Source organism: Rhopalosiphum maidis, chromosome 1, assembly GCF_003676215.2.
Source record: "Rhopalosiphum maidis isolate BTI-1 chromosome 1, ASM367621v3, whole genome shotgun sequence".
Lineage (NCBI taxonomy): Eukaryota > Metazoa > Arthropoda > Insecta > Hemiptera > Aphididae > Rhopalosiphum > Rhopalosiphum maidis.
The window spans coordinates 27,589,804-27,603,250 of record NC_040877.1 but is presented as its reverse complement, the minus strand read 5'-3'; the positions used below and the strand labels follow the sequence as shown (position 1 = coordinate 27,603,250).

The following is a 13,447-nucleotide window of genomic DNA, read 5'->3' as shown; positions in this document are numbered from 1 at the left end:
AAAAATTGGCCCGGAATGAATATTAGTATAATATAATATAAGGTGATTATTTTATAATAAATTTATCATTATTTCAGTAACTATTAAATCTATTTTAAATATTTTTTTATTGTTTCATATTCTGAGGCAAAATATTTTATCGGAATATTTCGATACATACAAATCGAAATTCGATCGAGTAGTTTTTGAGTTATAAGCATTTAAAGGTGGTACGGGGGATACTCAGCAAAACGTCTGCCTACTACTATGTATGTTGTTATCCAAAAAAGTAAAAACTTATACTTTGTTTATTTCGACTAAATTATATTCGAGAAATATTTTCAAAAATGTTAATAGTTTTTAAAATGATGAGTAGCTCATACAAAAGAATCATCGTGTATTCAATAATCAAAATTCCCTTTTCAATCTAAATAAATTTGGTTGAAATATTCCGTGTTACTATTTAAATACAACACACTGTACAGTTCATAAAACTCAAAAGTATTACGTAAAATGCACCCATTATGCCCATAATCATAATTGTTTCTATCTCATCGTTAACCGGTTCTACGATGAATTATGTCCGGTATTCCCATTTAAAACTTATCATTTGTTAATCAAATAAAGGGAAGATTCATTTTACTATAGTTCTTAGTTAATTTACCTATCTAATTATCTACATTAAAATACAAAACATATCAAAACGTACAGAAAGAACACGACTTACCGCACAGATGTCGTCGGTTGTCCGACTCTCGTCAATAACCACTACACATGTTTTTTCAACAATCATACTGTGTATAAAATCGAGTGACGATATCGGCCATTTCCTGCTTTTCGTTATCTAAATCAATCGAATAATTTAGTATGATGATTGTCTTGGACAAAGGCTTCAATTACGAATAGAAAAATCGTACACGTACCGGTAAAATAGTGCTGAAGTATCCCTTGACGCACAGTTGGGGGACGTCGGTCATGTACAAGGTTGATCTGAGTTTTTCGTGCGTACATGTCTCGACATTGCCGTAATCATAAAACTGTACGGAAAACTCTCCTTTTTCATCTTTCTGGAACATACATTTTAACAATAAGTTATTACGCAGTCGTTTATTCGTACATACTAATTAAAGATATGATTCAGATAATAACGTTAATGACAATTTACAAGGCATTAATAGTCAATATAAGTAATATCGTAAAAATTAAATATTTTGTTAATAATATAAATAAACAACCATGACTATAGGGAATATCTACTACTGGCAGATAATTTTAATAATTTTATTTAAACAAATAAATTAATTGGGTTAAAAATTTAAAATGATGCTGCACAGTGTAGAGGATTGTTTGCCAACTAAATTAGCTGAGGGACGCCCATGGCTGTATGCTCCCACCTGGAATTTATTTTGGTGATGTTTTAATCACGGTTATAGCATGTATAGGTAATAAAATAATAATTGGAAAAAATTGAATTCCTTTCGATATTTTGTGGTGTATTACAATTTTTAAATACCCCTCTCTTAGATTGAGCTCCAGCTACGCTACTGTGCGTATGTGCTATAAATATTGTAATAAATACGCTATAAATTTCGTCTCATATAAAGTTATAAATGTTCAATATTAATTGCACGTTTGAATTGCGACCAATAGTGATATCTAAAATGTTTAACAGTGTGATTATTGATTATTATCAATTATTTTTCTATTACCGATTTAGTATAAACGATTACATTTAATCTTGGTGTGTTGCGTAGTTACATTATGTAGACAAACACAATTATTGTCTCAGTTTATGTTAACGGTTCACTAATTATTACTCTATACGCATGTTACTTATTTTGAACCAAGTTTTTAACTTTTTACTATGGTGAGTGAAGTTGATGGGTACTAATTTCAATTTAAAAGTGACTTAAAAAGTAATATTGAACGATAGAACTTTGTGTTGTAAGAAAATGTGTATATTTTGAATTAAATTAAATTCTAATAATGATTAAGTAAAAAAAGTTATTGAACATAGTCACTACAAAGAAAAATAATATTAAGCCGTCAAAAATTGTGAATAATAAATTGAAAAGTTTTTACCGATATTTCTGATAAATCAAGTAAAATAATTAATAGCGAATTACTTACACATGATGTAGATACGTTAACTACATTTGATTTACAATTGATTAGAAAAAATATGTAATTAGTAGTACGTACGATCGCCCGTTTTACCTAAATGACCTACAAATTTGGAGGAATTGCATACTTCATTAGAATTAAACAATTTAAGCGATTTTTTTTTATCAACGTACCACAATGAAAACGTTTTGTTGGTAAATTATAAGGATTCAAATATTTTATTATTTTCTACTAAAACTAACTTAAGTTTTTTAAGCAATGGTGAAGTAATTTTTAATGATGGAACTTTCAAAAGTTTCCTAAATATTTTTACCCAATTCTTCACCGTTGATGGTTGACAAAATGGTAATTATATCTCACTAGTATTTTTCTACTTCCTGATAAGGAATCAAAAACCTATAAAAAACCGTTTTTGCATATTTTGAAAAGGCAATATATTTAGCTATTTTATCAATTTGGCCTTCTATAACTGAAACGATGTTGATTTGATTTGGATCAAAGTTGATGTAGGAAAATACAAGCAATTGACCCAAGTTCTGAGTATAAAATTCATAACAATATAAATAAATATTTGAACTATTGTTTTGGATTACAGTTTCTCCATCCTAAGAACGTGATCAACTGTTTCATAGACGATTTATTCATCCGTTAGATCCAACCTTCACTGATATTACAATAGCAACATATATGTATACAACTTACCGGAATCTAGTTTTCCGTCTTCGTAGGGCAGAATACACGGATACTACTACACGAAATACTAATTTTGTGAAGTTTTTCTTTCAAAGGTCAACCCAATTTTTTATAATGTCACTTTAAACATTTTTCAGTTCATTGATGCTCTGAAGAGGTTACAAACCTATCTTCATATAAGATAAAGAAGAATTCATTTAAACAACCGTAATACCATTCAAATTAATAAAGAACAATTTTATAACAAACAATAACAGATTTCCAATCAACATAAATGAACAGATTCGAATTTATTAATTTTTCCATAGTTATCATTTAAATTTTTACCGACACGGCGACACCATAATATTTTTTATTTATTAGTTTATTATAACTAGAAAATACATGCACAAAATAATACACAAATAATATAATAAGCAAAAAACATATTTTTAACCTGTAAAAATAATTTTTATTGCAGACAATCCTAAGTTGTATAAAAATGGGAAAGAAAAAATGTTTTAGTTCATATAATTTACGGGATGTAATTGGTATGTAATCAAAAAACCTTTTGGGACACAACAACTGACTAGTATGACCCAAAAAATAACTGGGACGCAATTCAAAAGAAAATATTACCACGGGACGCAATTTGTATGCAACCAACAAAAGTCATCTGTTGTTATGATTTATATTGCATAAAGGTAACCTATACTATTCAAATTCAAATGTAACCGAATTACCAGCTAACTTTTAATTAATAAAATATACTAGCGATGATAGGCATACTACTGAGATTAAACGTATGTTGTTGACAGTTGCGTATATAGATTTTCATTTCGAAGGAGGAAGATTATATATAATTGGATTTTTTTAGGGAAATAAGAGAGGAGACACTATTTTAAATAGTTGTGTTTTTAATTTTGAGGGGAGGGTCCCTCCAGAAATATGCCACTGACTGTTGATAGTACTGATTAGATACACTGATTTTATATTTTTATAACTTAAGCCTATTTTTCTAATTCAATAAATATTTTTTATCCATTATGGTTAAAAAAAAAAAGGCAGAATATCGTCATTACTCTTACTTAGAAATTATTGCTAAATGCATCATTGCCTGAAAATAATGCGAACATTAATGTTATTTCCAAATCAATATTACATACAGTCTAATAATTTGATATCAAAACGTAGATAAACTTGAGAATGGTAAATGGAATTATAATTGTTAAATTTCATTATTTACCATTTTTTAGTTTTAAATTAAAATTAGTATTATCAGTAGTAACCTTTTTAAGGTTGATTAACAAAGGATAAATATGAACAAATTTTATGGTTAATATAGTTTTAAAATATTACTTTTAGACTTGCTTTTAGATTAAAAAAAAATTTTAAAAACCAAAATAAAATTAGCTATAAAAAAAAAAAAAACTAACTAATTAAAAAAATAGTACAAACTTTTAATATTGTTCCTCGGTACCACATATTGTCTAAATGGTATTGAACTATAACTGATTGTCCTTCACTCCATTTCATATTTATTGGTTCTGGTTGGCTATTAGAAAACAATTCATTTAATTCGCTTGAAACAAGTTGTAATAATTGAGGAGTTTCTGGAACAATAGTAACAAAATTAAAATTAATATTATTTTAACTATATTTTTTATTCATACCATCATCCAAATTTTGTAAGTAGATGTGACACTCCATATCAACATATGACACAACAGCATTAAATTGAGATTTAACCAAACGGGCAGGAGGCAGCCAAGAGTTAACACATTTATCATTTTCATTAGATACAATAGAGTAATTGAATTCTGATTCTGATTGGGAGTCTGAATATTCACCATCCTGTTGGAAAACATTTTGATGGCAAGCTCTCCACAAAAGTATAAGATAAATAAGAGGTATATAAATACCTTAAAAGAAGAAAACTTATATAGGTGTAAGTTGAATAGAAGTAGGTGTAAAAAAGTAAAACATAGTGAAAAACATTTGTAACAAATAACGATTCAAAATATTTTTTCTAAGTTGTGTACTAAAACCATAATATTGTAATAAAATGGTCAATTTTGAATATTGATCTTTAATTGAGTTTGATTGTTTGTAATATTAAAGTAAATTTATTTGTTATAATTAAAAAATAACATTATCAAGATTTCAAGTTAGTTTTAATCAATATTTTAAATTATAAATATTGTATCTTCTATTGTTAATAGCTGTTAAACTAACATCAAATTGAAAATTACCAATTATAATGTTATTATAATTAAATTTACTCAAAAATATATTGAAAATATAAAATAAAAATGTTGAAAGTTAAGAATTTGTAAGATAGAGAAAACAATAAGATTCATTATTATACAATTTTTTTAAGCACCTAAGCACCTTAATTTATAATACATTTTAATTTTTGTTTTTTAATTCAGATAAGGATCTTAAGTTGAATAAAATACGCAATTCTATAAATTAAATTATAAAATATTATTTTTTTTATCATAAACTTACATGGTATAACATAAAACATAAGGTTTTTTTAAGATACATATATGAACACTTAATGAGTAACAAATATAAAACTTAATGTATTATTGTTAAAAATTTGTTAAGCTTTAATGTTTATTTTTTGGTTTTCTTAACATGAATTTTTGCTTTAAGTTTACTTACCATTTTATCTCTGAAAAATAAAGAAAATATAAAATTAAAATTTTATAGTATACTAAAAAAATATTTAAAATAATTATTTTTATATAGCAAAAAATGTCTGGTCATTATAATGATAAAATATTAATTAACTATTGAAATTATTGATACTATTTATAAAATGAACATGAACTATAAGCTAACAATTTTGTATCACATCTGCATCGAAAATGTAATTTTCAATGCCAGTTAAAGTATATAAAATGTGGACAATAAATGTTTTTTTTCAACTGACAGTAAAAGAATCTCCGAGTTGAGAATTAATTTAAACATTGATAACCAGTATTGTTAATTTTATACAACTAAAGAATGTATTATTTGAATTATAACCAACTTTTTAGATTTTTAAAATAATTATTGCTTTATGTTATTACTTTAGTTTGATGTTAAATAACTTACTGTTTATTACTTAAAGCAAAACCTTGTTCTATCATAAATCTGTTCATATTTATCCAACGTTCACGTAATGGTTCCAAAGCTCGTGGCATTGCTATTTCTTTAACCCATATATCTCCTAAAGCAATATCGTGTGTCTTTGCCTAGAAGTAAGACATAATAACAACATTAATATATATAATTAATAGTAAATATTAATTAGAGGGTTTACATTCATTCTTGAAAAATATACTACAGGATATTTTTTTAATTCTTCAATCAGACGATCACAACTAAATTTAGGCCAAATTCCATCTAAAGCACCTAATGGAACTAAATTGTTCAAACCACAATGCAAAATTCTACATTTTTCTTTAGCACAATTTTCTTCAAGTATATGTAAGGTTTTGATAGATATTTTGTCAATTGTTTCATTTAAGTCATATAAGTAAACCTGAAAAAATAATAAATAAATCAAATAATTACAAAACTAAACATTTGATTTCTACAAAATTGTAATTATAAAAAACATTTTAGTTTTAAAATTAATAATTGATTATCTTTTAGAAAAAAATAATTTCAACAGTCAATAAAAAATATTCCTAAGCAACTTTTTCTTTTTTAAATAAGCAGAAGTCATTAAGGACAGGTTGAGTCTGCACATAGTCTAGAACAGTGTTTACCAACTTCTTTTACTCGCGTAACCTTTGTAGGAGCTTGAACCTTTTGTGAAACCCCATTTAATTTTTGGAGCTATTCTATGTTAGAATTATAATTCAAATTGAAAATATTATTAATTAATTTATATTTTCCCAAATTTCTCACGGAACCCTTAGCACCGGCTGACGGAACTCTTAGGTTCCGTGGAACACCAGTTGTGGAACACCAGTTGTAGAACACCAGTTGGGAAACACTGGTCTAGAACAACTTGACAACATTCCATTTATATACTCTTCTTAAACAAGATATAAATGTTTATACTTAAAGCTACTGACATGTAATATTATTGGTTCTTCTCATAATTTCGCATACTATTTTTATCTTGAAATTTAAATTTTTTAATCTGCTACATAGTTTGAACAAGGAAATGTAATTTATGAAATTAAGTATTTGCATGAATTATTGGCATATAATATTATTTACATTTGTTTTTTTATTTTGTTAGGTTTTCATGATATTAACGTCTTTTTAACAACATTTAACTAACTTTTGAAATTAATTTTGTAAATATACCAATCTAACAACGCATTGAAACTTACTGTAACCATTTGTTTATTATATCTATGTTTTTAACTTTTCCTCTATACCAATTTCCATACTTATTAATAAATATTGCACATAAATCATTTATTTTCCAATCTAATTTTTGTGTGTTTTTTTTTTTTTTATTAGCATAAATTGTGTTCATATTTTCAGTCAATCTGAAATCAGATAAAAAAAATATATTTAAAAAGCAACTTATTTTAATATAAATTTAATACGAGTGCATTTACAGCATAATATTTTAAATCACTACCAGCAGTTATATGTGTATAATATATTTGGTTAGATTAGCTTAAATCATTTATGAACAATATTTTTTAAGAGAGAATACCTAGATGTATTGTCTTAGTCTTACAAATCAGTAACGTGCGGTGGTAAAACATTATGGGCAAGCGCTAAAATAAGAATACCTATCTATCTAAAATCCAATAAAAATGTACTCATGTTTATATTTGACTGAATATTATATTTACTACCAAACAAGTTGATTGTTAAATATAATATAATAAATAAACAAGTATCATAAGTATTGTAAATTTAAATAAAATCAAAATTAAAATTATTTATGAACAAAATCCAGTTAAAACGTCTGTTTTGATTCTAATTTGGATTTTTAGATAAGAATTAAGGCATTGCCGATGACCGGTTTTACCGATTACCACGAACCATGCCATAGTTAAGAATGCGCTGATATAATGTGACGGTGGCTAATCAAATTGCGTCAGAAGCGTTTCTCTGAGGGCCATATAAAATTGTCATGACCCCCCACCCCTCTACCACACCCAGTAATTCTAATACTAAAGCATAGGTCGAGTCTGGAAAAAACTGAGCGCTTAACTATATAATTAAGTTGCCTATACAGTAAAACATTTTCTTGATTTTTATTTTACAAATTATATTATTGTTTGTATTTATTGTATTTGTAAATTCTTCTGATTAAATCATGAGCAATGACATTTAATATTACCTAACCCTTTCTTTTTACTTTTATCTGGGCATGCGTCGCTTACTTCACTTGCCCTGATTGCACGCCACTATTACAAATTTAAAACATAATCAATTTAAGTTCAGTAAAATCAATTTTGTGTTGTTAGCTTAAATAATTGAATTAATTGATCAATTATCAAGCTTAAAAGTTAGAATATTTCTGTTTTCTTGATGCTTTGTTTACAATATTAAAATTTTTAAAAGGATATTATATACATTTTAAAGGTCAGTTGTACTGTCTCAGATTAAACTCCGAATACGCTTAATCACTGATAACAGATTTTATAACCGGCCTAATTCGGCCGATTAAACTATGATTAACTTTAATCTTTAAACTGGCCCTTAATGTACTTTACATACTCATAACTCGTTTAAATTTAAAATATCCTAAAAACAAATGAAACAACACAAAAAAATTCTTACATTTAAATTTGATTAGAAGTTAATTCACTATAATATTTTAACCTAGCAATACTAAATTGATTCTTATTGACTATTTTGTATTTTGTACATTTGTAAGACGAAGACATTACATACACAGATGTGTTGTTCTCTTATCATGTTCAAAGGTGGTGACAAATATACTTCATTATGACAATTAGCTATGTTTAGCTGAGGGCAGCAACTAATATTTGTCAAATATATTGAGTTTTTAACAATATTGGGAAGACAGTAAAAGGAAAATACCAAAATAATTTTGGTTTTAAATATATTAAACATAAAATAAAATAGAGAACAAAAATTAAAACATGAAATCTTTAAACCATCATATATATAAATATTAGCTGTAATGCAACATCAATTATTTTTAATTTAAATATAAACCAATTTTTCAATATATTGTTATATACTTACTTCTCAGTATTACAATTCACTTTTTTTAGTATTATTTCATCAGGACTGACAACTTTCAAGATTGACATTGGGACACCAGGAAATTTCTTTAACTTCTTATTTTTCCAGTCATGGTTTTCATTTTCAGTAACTGACCATGGCTTAACAAACAATAAAGGGTCATCGTTTGGTAATATAACTTCTTTCTGTAAGCAATTACATTTAATTTAATGATATAAATTAACAAAGGTTTTTTTTTTTTTTAATGTTATGTTTGCATAATATAAACCAGTATACATAGGTTAACTTGACGTCAAGACCCAGACATATGAATTTTAGTATGGACCTACTTAAATTGGGCTTTAGTCCAATTTTTTAGTGAAAAAAGTAAAGTCGGAACTATGAATATAATTCATTAATAAACAAATTTTTTAAAGAAAAGTTCTACTTGCATTTCTAGAATTTTTAGGTAAAATTGGTTGCTTTATTTTTCTTGAATTTGTTTTCTTGAATACACATGATCCAGGATCCATTGTTGTAGCATATCCTTGAGATACAAGTTTACTGTTCAAGCAAAACTCAGTTCTTGAAGTATGATTATATAAAACGATTTTATGTGTATCGCCATCAACTTCATGTATGAAAGCTATTAAGTTATCCTCAGCATAATTAACTTTTGAAAATTTTAAAAATGCAGCATAAGCATTGTCACTCCATTTAGTGCATTCTACACCATCTACAGCGGGATAAACATCTGCCAATGATGCTTTTATTGCCTATAAACAATAAGGTATTAAAACAAAATTTTAAACACATACAATTGAAAGCAACTAAAAAAACAAAAAACCATTATGAGTTTAGGATTTGTAGTTTTTTACATAAAATAGGATGAACTCAAATAAATAGTAACCATCTTATATAGAGTAATAACAGTTATATTAATTTATTTTAGTACTGAGTTATCGCCACCTACAACACGCATGCAAATTTTAATAAATATTAATGAATTTAATAACTTGATAGTCATGGAAAAAATATACAATTACTATAAAGGCATTATAGGTATTTTAGTATTTATTCCATATGGTTAGTTTAAAAACCAATAATCTATTATCAAATAAACACATTAATAAATCAAAAAATGATCAAACATTAAATGCTATAAAAAATAAGCACTTGAGTCTTAGTATGTTATTAATCATAGAAATGTATTTATTGTGTGTATGTGATGAATGTAATCAATGAAAATTTCTTATCTCATTTTAATTTATTTATTTTAATACTTTTTTATGTTGTTATAATATTAATTAATATCAAAGGATATTAATTTATAAAAAAATGTCATATTCTATTTTTTCAGTTCAAAAATAATCATACAAATAGTCACAAAATGTAATACAAAGCATTAAGATTTCGATATCAATGAAAAACAGATATTACAGTTGATAATTGACTTAAGGATTCAAGATAAATAATTTATGTTATTGTATATTTTATTAATATACTCTTAAGCTCACCAACTTTAGTAGTATACTGAAAACGTGCGAAAATATATGAATTTGTTAATATTTGTGTGTTAATGGTTAACATCGGTAAAATTTAAAACAAATATTTAAACATATTACAAATTATTAGGAGTTGTCTACGATTAAATCATCAACTGACACAGAAACCACTAACATAATTGGAAAAAATTTTACAGAAAAATTTTTTAAATGATTTAATACAAAATACTAACGCAGAACCTACAGCATGACACTATATTGATTAAGTTAAAAAGTTTGTCATAACAATTTATTTTTACTCTCATAAAGCTTACAGTTATATAAAGTATATACTATGACTAAAAATTGTAAGTAAAGTACATAATTTTCAGTAATAATTTGATTTAAAGATCTTCGATTAACATATTAAACCCTAGTGCTATTAGAAATTGGATTTCTGAATGATGACTTATTTTTTTTATTTATATGTAAAACTAAAAATATCTAATTGTTGATTAACATTATTATTATTATACATATTTGTGTCTTGAAATAAATAATAATATTAATGATAATGCTTATCAGTTAAAATTTATCAATTTACCATCTAAATGTAGTAAGAAAAATTTCTAAAAATAATTTTAAATTATATCATAGTAAGGTTATATTCTGTGGTTAAACGTACAAGTGGTGGTGTTTTAATGAGTTCTTTATCAAGTACTCTTAACTCATCCCATGGCAATGTTTCTGAATTTCCAAAATCTATATAAAAAACAGTAACTAAGCGTACTTCAGGCAAACTTGTTATCTTTGCACGATACCAATGACCGTCAATAGAATATCTAGCTGCGACTGCCATACCTAAAAATAAAATAAATATTAAGTTTATAGTAACAGTACTATAAGTTTAGTTTTAATCAAGGTGATAAAAATATTTAAGTACCAATTTGTGGCGTATATAATAAATAGCTCTTATATTTATTTTTTGCAGTAGGTACGTATATTGTTTTCAGCGTATTCATAACTTCTTCTAATTGAGCGGTATCATCATTCTATTATTTATAAAACAAAATGTAAATTAATAAAATTTTTATTTAATACAAATATGTATGTATAATTACTATTCGCATATAAAACTCTGTCGGTGAGATGACATGACACAAGACTACAGTATATCTTTTTTTTTCTTCCAGTTTTAAATTATTTGACAATGTTATCATTTTTACAAGTTGTTCATGCTAAAAATAATATAATTTTAAAACTAATAAAAATTATTTAACAATTTAATAAAATTTAAAACACTCACCAATGCTTTGTTCACATAATACTCATAAGAACCATATCCCAAAAAAAACATAGCATCACGTATGGATAGTGGATAAAGGTTTTCATTCCAAACTACATCAACTTCAATACGTTCGCCTTTTAATTCCAAAGGGTACACAAAATATGAACCAGTTTTTGCTAACATTAAATCATTGAATAATATGTATGCTTCATTTGACCATCCAGTTGTTGATTTTGGCTTCAAATCGTATAAAGCACAATTAAAGGCTAACGATGGTATTGAAACCACACTTGGTGGTACACTTCTAATTCTGGAAAGTAAAAAAATATAAGCAATTTTAATTACTATATTATCTTATTTATGAAAAAAATGACATATGTGAGATTTTTTTTGACATTTACTACTTTGTATTTTTAATTTTATTTTAATTTCAATGATTTGAAAATGTATCACATAATGTGAAAGTGCTACTATTATAGCATAAATAAAATATAATAAAATTGTTGTAAAAAGAGGGTTGGTAATTATTTCATCTTAAATTAAAAACTGTTACTTGTCTCAAGTTAGCCAATCAATATTCATGTTTAAATAACATACATTCGGTTGACATATTTTCATAGACCTTATACAGTAGTCACACTACTTCAGACTAGATGTGACAGGACTCTATCCGGACTAAACGGAATGACATTTTTTTTAACTTACTAATAAATTTACAATTTTACATTACACTTTATTATTGTTATTATTGTGATATATTATGTATTACATATGTACATATATCAATACAAATTTATAGAAAATTAAAGAAAACATTATACATGAGTACTAAAGTACAAAATATAAATTGTCCGGATTAGCATTAACCGGATTAACGAGACTCTACTGTACTAAGGTATAAGGTCTATACTCTATACATAATTTATAAAGAAACATTTTTGCATTTTTTGTTTAAGCCTCTTTCTGAATAATTTTAGTTTTTTTTTTTAAGGATTAATACAACCATGAAAATTGAATTAACCAATAAGTCATAATAAAAAGTGATTACCTGTTGGCTGTTAAGATTTCCATGAAACCATAATCAATAAAGTGAACTCTGAACAAATTGTTACCATCTTCGTTGTAGGAATGGAGAACAACACCTCGGTGCCATTCATCAGCTGATGTTTGTACAGCGTACACAGTGTTATCTGTAAAACACATACATTGTCAGTAAATCACAGTCGTCTATAATGTTATAAATTAATAAAGAGTGAATATTTTTTTGATTGAAGTCAGAAGGTTCGGTTATTAGGTAAACAATTTCAATTAATTTTATATATATATATCTAGTATGCCAATGTTTAAGTTAAACTGATAAATTTAAAGGAATTTATGTGGGTAAAACATTAGTTGTTTTACATACCTCAATCATTTAACGTTCAAATATATTCTCTACAAAATCAAAAATAGTTTGAAAATTTTTAATTTTGGGTTTTATATTTTTAAATAATACAATATAGCAATTATTAACCATTTTCCCATGAAATTTGTTATAAAAATTGTTATGACAGTGAAAGTATGAACCAACTATTTAGGGTAGCCAAAGTAACAAAACAATATAAAATGTTTTAAGGACTGGTAGTTTATATTTAATTTTGTCTAATAGGATTTAATTAATTCACAATTATTTAGTAACTTGGTAAAATTACACAATTATATTTGTTTATGTAAAATGACTATTAAAATTTTAAAA

The 13,447-nt window shown here is 25.7% G+C and overlaps 1 protein-coding gene across 1 annotated transcript in view; it reads right to left on the bottom strand.

Moving 5' to 3' along the window:
• Positions 1 to 13,447, bottom strand: part of LOC113560154 (RING finger protein 17) — a 60,529-nt gene that overhangs the window by 5,291 nt on the left and 41,791 nt on the right. The window contains 15 exon segments of the mRNA XM_026965918.1: positions 707 to 823; positions 903 to 1,046; positions 4,234 to 4,388; positions 4,449 to 4,629; positions 5,446 to 5,455; positions 5,881 to 6,020; positions 6,089 to 6,310; positions 7,112 to 7,277; positions 8,962 to 9,146; positions 9,393 to 9,716; positions 11,110 to 11,285; positions 11,368 to 11,476; positions 11,546 to 11,662; positions 11,731 to 12,022; positions 12,761 to 12,902. Coding sequence (XP_026821719.1) covers positions 707 to 823; positions 903 to 1,046; positions 4,234 to 4,388; positions 4,449 to 4,629; positions 5,446 to 5,455; positions 5,881 to 6,020; positions 6,089 to 6,310; positions 7,112 to 7,277; positions 8,962 to 9,146; positions 9,393 to 9,716; positions 11,110 to 11,285; positions 11,368 to 11,476; positions 11,546 to 11,662; positions 11,731 to 12,022; positions 12,761 to 12,902 — 2,480 coding nt within the window.